Source organism: Antechinus flavipes, chromosome 3, assembly GCF_016432865.1.
Source record: "Antechinus flavipes isolate AdamAnt ecotype Samford, QLD, Australia chromosome 3, AdamAnt_v2, whole genome shotgun sequence".
NCBI classification, from domain to species: Eukaryota; Metazoa; Chordata; class Mammalia; order Dasyuromorphia; family Dasyuridae; genus Antechinus; species Antechinus flavipes.
The window spans coordinates 244,069,489-244,078,222 of NC_067400.1; the positions used below are offsets into that span (position 1 = coordinate 244,069,489).

At 36.0% G+C, this 8,734-nt stretch overlaps 1 protein-coding gene across 1 annotated transcript; it reads left to right on the forward strand.

The window, feature by feature from the left end:
• The first annotated feature begins 4,234 nt into the window (after nucleotides 1–4,234).
• Nucleotides 4,235–8,198, forward strand: CSTB (cystatin B). The gene is made up of 3 exons (XM_051984793.1): nucleotides 4,235–4,390; nucleotides 7,066–7,167; nucleotides 7,957–8,198. Exons 1-3 carry the CDS (start codon nucleotides 4,325–4,327, stop codon nucleotides 8,083–8,085), a joined length of 297 nt encoding a protein of 98 aa, XP_051840753.1. The 5' UTR covers nucleotides 4,235–4,324; the 3' UTR covers nucleotides 8,086–8,198.
• Nucleotides 8,199–8,734: the final 536 nt, after the last annotated feature.

Sequence of the window (8,734 nt, forward strand, 5' to 3'; positions counted from 1 at the left end):
ATGGAGAAATTATGTGATAATGATAATAATAAGTTAACATTTATATAGTGCTTACCATAAGCTAGCCATTGTGCTAAGAATACCATTATTATACAATTTGATTCTCTCTAGAACCCTGCAAAGTGAGCACTATTATTATTTCCTTACAGATCAGTAAACTGAGGGAAAGAGATATGAGGTAGCTTGTTTAAGGTTACACAGCTAATAAATGTGTTAATGCCAAATAGCAAATATAGTTTTTATTAAGTTCTGGTTTACCACAATCAAACTGATAAACAAATACAGTTAGACCACACCGATTTAGTTTCAGGAGAGATTTTGACCAAATCAGATTTGAATTTTATAACATCTAATTTTGTTGTTGTTGTTTAGTTGTTTCAATCAACCCCTTTTGGGATTTTTTGGGTAAAGATACTGAAGTGATTTTTCATTTTCCTCTTGAGCTCATTTTACAAATGATGAAACTGAGGCAACACTCAGTTTAAGTGACTTCTAACCCCAGATACTTCCTGGCTATGTGACCCTGGATTAGTCATTTAATCCATATTTGTATCAGTTCCTCATCTATAAAATGGAGACACAATGGAGAAGGAAATGTTAAACCACTATAGTATCTTTGCCCAAAAAACTCCATGGACAAGTTCACTGAGTCATTAAGAGTCAGTTGGACGTGACTGAAGAACAATCACCCTATATTAGGAAATAAGTTTTATGCCACCCACTTCAGCTTTTCTCATGATCTAAGTGATGTGAAATGACATTCTCTTGTCAGAAAGAACCCCAATCCTGTTTGTGTAGAATGATATAAAGTCAGAGTCTATTGTTAATTCATCTATCCTATCTCTAATTTAGTTGGCATCTTTAAAGACATTCACAACAACCTTGACGGGAATTTAGCTTTCCCACTATCTTATTACCATAAATTAAGACAGTCATAATATAAATTCTATTAATCATAATTGCATACATGAAGGAAGTTATCTTTCCCACACTATTTTGATTGGCATATCTTCAGACAGGTCTGGGTCCTGGCCTGCCAGGTGTATTCTATGCAGCTCTCTGGCCCTACCTCTTGAGTTCCTGCCTGAGAAACCCTGCAGGCTTTATTTCCCCATAAGATCTGCTTTTGGTGAAAATCTTTGCCAAATTCTTTTCAGGATTAAGCCTACTAAGAGATTACTCTTTCTGTCTTCTCTCTCCCCTCTGCGTACCCTCAACCCCCACACATAGTACCTACCCTTTAATGGCATCTCTTCTTATTCTAGCTAATCTCATCTAATTTACCAGTTATTGGTTTATTCCCAACTCACAAGTGTTGCATTTCTCCTGGTTAATTTAGAATTCCCCTAGAGAACTTGTCTTTTACCTTGCTAACTATATTCTCTCCCAACTCATATTTGCCACTCCTGGTACCTATATTATCTCTTCTTTTGTTTATTAAACTCTTCTAAATAGACCTTCCTTTTAGCAAATAGAATGGCCATTGTGAATTTGTCACATCTTTATTTCAAACTAGGTATGCCTACTTCAATCTTATCTCTTGCACAAGAGTATCAGCAGATTTATATTTCCTGTATGCTGGTTGTGTGTATATATATATATATATATATATATATATATAAAGATCAAGCAAGGTTTAAGCTTGAAATGCCTTTGGCTAATTTTGCATATGAAGATACAGCAAGATTATAAATGAGTTATTCAACAAGTGTATAATAAGCCACCTCTGATGATGTCCCACATGGGGCAATTTAGGATTGATCAAGAGGCTTGGAATCAGACTCATCTTGCTGAGTTCAAAACTGACTAACCTCAGATACTTACTAACTGTGTGACCCTGGAACTTTAACCCTGTGTGATTTAGTGTCTCATCGGAAAAATAAGCTGGAGAAGAAAATGGAAAAGCACTCTAGTTTCTCTGACAAAAAAAAAAAAAAAAAATCCAAAATAGGTACAGCTTTTAGGAGAAATATAGTAGTAATCCTAAAGTCCCCTGATCTTATAGTATGCTTGTTCTAACAATTGGTCTGTCAACCACTTTAAAGCCTTCTAGTCTTAGAAATATTTTATATATATATATATATATATATTAGGGAAATATAGCAGTAATCTTAAAGTCCCCTGACCTTAGAGTGCTATTGTTCTAACAATCTGTCTGTAAATGATTCTAAAGTCTTCTGGCCTTAGGATAATAATCCTACAAACATTGCTGATTGTCAGCTGGTTGGTCAGTGAATAGCCCCCATATCTAACTAAGTTACAAAATTAGCAAATGAGTAACAGGAAGCTCTGGTCTAACTTCTCCTATAAATTTGACTTGTCCCCATCCCCGGTTTGCTAAAATTTTTGGAATTTAGCCCACTTCAATTGGCATTTCAATTACAATAAACTTTGCCCCTTAACTTGAAGATGGGTTCAAGCCCACTGAAATGGACAAAAGACTGGCCCCCTCATCCCTGGGTCAAAGGGCTTCAGGCTTATAGGAAAATGTTGCTTAAACTTAAGGGAAGTGTTATGTTCTGACAGAATGCTTGTCTAACAATGTCAGACAGTGATCCCCAGCATCTCCCTTCTCCAGGGAGAAGCCGAGTCGCTGTTGTAACAGCAAGGAAGAACAAGAATTGCTAATAAGCCTATCTCTACTTGGGTTCCGGAGGGTAAGTCTACTGAGAGTCCCACCAGCCATCTTGACTGGTAAATAAATAATAAATGATTTCTAAACTGCAAACATTTGGCTGTCCTGAATTTTATTACCTGGGCTATTTCACCTACAAAGTCTTAAGATACCTCGCAACATTGGTCTGCGATAGTGTTTCTATTGGGCTTATATCCCAAAGAAATACTAAAGAAGGGAAAGGGACCTGTATGTGCCAAAATGTTTGTAGCAGCCCTGTTTGTAGTGGCTAGAAACTGGAAAATGAATGGAGAATTGGGGAATGGCTGGGTAAATTGTGGTATATGAATGTTATGGAATATTATTGTTCTGTAAGAAATGACCAGCAGGATGAATACAGAGAGGACTAGCGAGACTTACATGAACTGATGCTAAGTGAAATGAGCAGAACCAGGAGATCATTATACACTTCGACAACGATATTGTATGAGGATGTATTCTGATAGAAGTGGATTTCTTTGACAAAGAGACCTGAGTTTCAATTGATAAATGATGGACAGAAGCAGCTACACCCAAAGAAAGAACACTGGGAAACGAATGTGAACTATCTGCATTTTTGTTTTTCTTCCCGGGTTATTTATACCTTCTGAATCCAATTCTCCCTGTGCAACAAGAGAACTGTTCGGTTCTGCACACATATATTTTATCTAGGATATACTGCAACATATCCAACATATATAGGACTGCTTGCCATCTAGGGGAGGGGGTGGAGGGAGGGGGGGGGGATCGGAACAGAAACGAGTGCAAGGGATAATGTTGTAAAAAAATTACCCTGGCATGGATTCTGTCAATATAAAGTAATTATTAAATAAAAATTAAAAAATAAAAAATAAAATAAAAAAAACATTGGTCTGCGATCCCAACTTTTTGGGGTCTCCTTCTAATGCTCAACAGGGTCAAGGTGAGTTGAGCACTACTGGAAAAAAAAAAAAAAAGAATAACACTCAGATTTTCACTTAAGTAAAATTACTTTGGAATAAGAAAAGCAAAGGTGAGAGATTTAAGGCAGGAGACCAATGAAAAGGCTAATTAGAATAATTTAGGTGAGGTGATAAGGCCTAGAATTAAACGGGTAGCTCTGAGTGACAGCAAAGGTCCAAAACAAATGCTAAGAAGACACAAAGGTATCCCTCCCAAGTAAAAGCACTCTCACTGCATCCTCCGGAGATAGAAGCGCCTTGTAAATTTCTATTAGACTAAACAGAAATGTACGCCCTCTAATAAAACCATCTTCCAGGAACTTTTCGAAAAGTTCTCCCAAAGACTTAAAACAAGCCCGAACAAGCGGAAAGACTAGTTCCGCAACTCTTTCTCGTGACTGAAGGCAGCGGGCGAAACCAAGAGTCAAAGTTTGAGGGGGGGAGGAAGGACCAGAGGCTGAAGACGGATCCTCCACTTCGGTGGAAACACAGCACACAGACAAATTGATTCCTGCCCTAGTTGATTTAACTATTTTCCTGTCTCTAAGAGGTTCTTTTGGAGCTTCTCGATTCTTTTCGGTAGTCTTCACATTCTTTACTCTGTCACCCTTTTGGAGGCAATGGACCTCGCGGATCACGTGGGAGATGGGGCTCGTGACTACCTCCCAGGTGTTCTCTCTGGGTCTATCCCTTCTTCCCTCATTCTGACTCTGCCTCTTGATTTGCAAAGATGATGTGCGGAGGGACTTCGGCCACGAAACCGGCCACAGCTGAAACGCAGCGGATTGCTGATGAGGTAAGAGCTGCGGGGGAGTCTGGGGAGATTGTCTGGGCTCCGTTGCCACCGCAGCCCCGCGCTGCCATCCCATCGATAGAAGGCCGTCCCGTCCATAAAAAGAGCTTCTTTGGGTGGGGAAGACGTTGCCTGGGTCTCTTCCCTCCCTAAGTCTGACACCCCTCGTTGAGAAAGAACTCAACGCAACTCAGCATTTATTAAGCACCTGCTGTATGCGAGACTGGAGATAACAAAATGAAAAAGAAAAATTCTATTTTTTTCTGTAGCAACAATCTTATTCGAGAACCACACCTAGGATTCAGATTTGGAGCTCGAACTCATCCCGGAATTAGCGTCTGCTAGTCTTGTGGTGCCTTCAAAGTCCCACAAGACTGGGTGTTCCACAAGTATTAGGGCAGTTTAAACTTGAATAACTTAAGTATAAATGCTTCCAGCTTACAAAAAGCATCTTTTGAAAGCTTAATAATTGAAATTAATTTTGTTCACTTTTGTGAGTTGTTAAATTGTAACAAGACAGGGGATCTGGTCATGCATTGTGTATGCGACGTTTTCTGGAAGACGTTTTCTGGAAACACTTAGATCGATGAATGGATCATCTGATCCATCTCTATTAAGCTTTTTATTTTTTGTTCTAATCAAAACTTTTTGAGGGAGAGGAAGGAGAGAAAGGAGGGACTTTTTTCAATTCTGAAATGATAAATGCAGTCTTTTAATGAAAATAAATTAATGAGCAGCAACTGTTTAAAGTTTTTACAAACTTCAAAAATCTAGAGATATATATGTATGTGTGTGTATACATACATACGTATATTGTGTATACACATATCACAAAACATGGAATTTTAGGGTTATGTTAAATTTTGATAAAAATTAGAATCTAAAAAAAAATTAACCTTTCAAATGTTTTGTAAATTTGTAGCTAAAGTTAGAGTGTTTAACTATCACGAAATGAGAGGCTTGACTCATCTTGACTCACCTATTTGGTTCTTATGGGAAGTATTAGTAATGACTTGATCTTATGATGATATTACACGGGATAATCATAAAAACTTACTCAAAGTCTTATTTTTTTCCTTTTCACCAGTAGAGAGAATGGGAGAAAACATTGGTATCAGTATTCTTTTTAAAAATATATTTTATTGATTTCTTTGGTCTTTGGATCACAAATATTTTCCACCCCAACTCTCTTCTGTCAAAGAAAACAAATAAAAGCATAGTGACTGCCTAACTATACAAAAAAATATGTTCTAGTGGTTCTCCTTATTACTGTCACAAGGAAAAAGCTTTATTTTCTGGGACTTTCTTGTCTTTGTTTTTTCCATTACTTTGAGTTAAGTACTTTGTAAAAATTTTTTTTTCATTTAATTGTGGTAGTTATCATGTATATAGTTCTTTTAGTTCTGTTTATTGCACGCTACATCAGTTCATGTTAAATCTTGTGTATTTCTGGATTGTTTTGTTGTCATTTCTTAGTCTGTAATTTACATACCGTCATTTTTTCTGTTATACTTCAGTTGATAGGTATACACTTAATTTCCAGTTCTTTGCAAAAAAAAAAAAAAATGTTGCTATGAATATTTTGGTATTTATTGGGACCTTGATTTCAGATTAGAAAGGAGTCAGGAATCCAACAGAATTTTATTTTCAAAATCAGGGAAATGGTTTAGCCTAGTTACACAGATTAGAACATTTTGCCAACGCCCTGCCCCTAAGGGGATCTAGTTTAGAGTGGTTGAGCCTTGATTTAGATATTTGTGGCTGGCTAAACCAAGAATCAGTAGTGGTGTGGCAAAACAGCAGCAGTGAAGCAAAGTCTTCTATTGACAAAAAGTCAATTCATAGTAGGGCTTCATGTATGAACCTACTGGTATTTGGCTGGGTTCAGAGACCATCAGTTCCAGAAAGTGAGTGCAAAGAATTGTTGTTATCACAAAATCAGGGAACAGCTTGCTTGGTGGGCCTTAGCTATGGAAAACAGTAATAATACTTGACATCTTGTATAACAAATTAGTGCCCAAAACACAGAGACCACTTCTCATCTATCAATGTGCTTCTCTACCCATGACCAATAGATATTGCCATCTTTTCTAATTTGCATGGTATAAAATGAAACCTCAGATTTGTTTTGATTTGCAATTCTTTTACATTTAGAACAAACATGCTGTAAAACAGGAGCCATTAAAGCATGCATGATATTCTTTAAATTTTTTTGACTGTTTCCTAATAATTAGTAATTATTATTTCCCACTGCAAAAGTATAGGATGAACTTCAAAATCTTATTTTGAAAATGTTTTATTCATATATTTTGACTACTTATGACTTGAGGAATGGCTTTTAGTGTAATAAATTTTTAGCTATTTTCTGTTTCTTTTGGATCTTAGACTTTTTTGGTGTATATTGTGTAAAAGCTTTTAAAATTGGATTTATCTAAAGTTGTCAGTTTTCTCTTTTATGATTCTTCCCCTTGTTTGGTTAGTAATTCTCTGCCACTAATTATAATTGTAAGCAATTTTAACAATTGTTTTATTTTAAAATAAGTGACTATTCCACCTATACTTATTGACGCCAACTTTCATCATCAAAATAATTACTATATACCATGAATTCAAGTTGTGTTTTTCCTTCAGTTCTAATTATTCAGACACAATTTTTTGGTTTGTCCTTTATTATTCAGGTAAAGACACAGCTCGAAGCCAAAGAAAATAGGAAGTTTCCAGTCTTTAAGACGATGGAATTTAAAAGTCAAGTGGTCGCTGGAACAAACTACTTTATTAAGGTATCATACAGAAGTACAGTGGTTTTTTAATCTGACATTGTATTATTTTAGATGCCTTCATGATTTGGAGACAATCTAGTTTAGGTGCCTTTTTAGTTAATTGTTTGGAGAGAATCCTAGTAAATTTTGAGGGGCTGGCAAAAGTGATGATGTTTCCAGTTTCATTAACTAGATTAAATACTCCCTAAGTTCCAGATACCACAATTTAGAAAGTAACAAAAGCACTGATAGGACTGGTGAGAGATGACTGGGACACAGACTAATCCTAAACCACTCAAAAAACTTGTGGGATGGAGAAGAGTGTTTTGAGTGTATGAAAATGAGTTTGGGTATGAAGATCCTTCCTTGCCTTTGAGGTGAAGAAATAAAAGGAAGAGTGGTGGAGAAAGATCTCTTCCCTTCAAATTCCTTTCCTTTCTCTTCCCCTGTCCCCCCAAAAAGCTAAGAATAGTCTTGGAGCTTTGTGATTATAATTTGGATAATTTCTGATCCTGCAAAATTACTACAGTAACTAACCTTTAAGCTATCATCAGGTACTATATATATACTATTGTGTACATCCTTTGGTTTGTTTATCTGTATCTATGTTCAGCCATTTCTGTTGTGACAAACTCTTAGGGATTCCATTTGGGGTTCTCTGGGCAAAAATACTGGAGTTATTCACCTTCTTTTCCCTGATTTGTCTTTATACAAGACATACAAAGAAAATCCTTACTTGATATTTAGTCTAAATAGAATAAAATATATTTAGTCTGTAACAGTTACTTATTTTATTATTTTTTTTCTTAGGTTCATGTTGGTGATGAGGAATTCATACATATTCGAGTATTTGAAAGTCTCCCTCATGAAAACAAGCCATTGCTTCTCTCCAGTTACCAAACCAACAAAACCAAGGATGATGAACTGGTCTATTTTTAATGCATCATCACTTTGAACAGTTGTTCTTTGTTCTTTCATATGGTTATATGATATGCATCATATGAGCAGAAATTAAAATTTAGGACAATAAAAGGAATTTGGTATATAACAAATAGCTTTCTGTTTTCTAACTCTGATATATGACCATAAATCATTTCAGTATTCATTAGTGATTTTCAGGTACATCATACTTACATAGCAATACAGCCCGGCTTTATCTGGGCCTTCAGCAAACCTACTTTTCAAACTGTTTGAAGACTCAAGTGTCTCGTTTTTGTCTTAGTATCAAATCTTGCAATTTCGTAAAAGATTGATAACATTCCTTAGAAGAACATGCTGGAGACCTAATTTTACCTTTTGGCTGGAGTGATCATGACAGTTATAGATATAGAGATAATCTAGTTTACCCCTTCACTTTCTTTTTTTTTTTTTTAACCCTTCATTTTTCAAATATGAGAATCTGATACCTGATGAAATTAAACAATTTGTATTTCATGCAAATTATAAGTAGCCGTATTAGGACTTAGCTCTAAATCCAGTGCTTTTCCTACTAAGTAGATGTATGCTGATATTTTAATCCAGCAGGTAGGCACCCTGAAGGGGACCTGCCTATTTCTTGGCATTAATTATATCCATACCTAATAGGTTT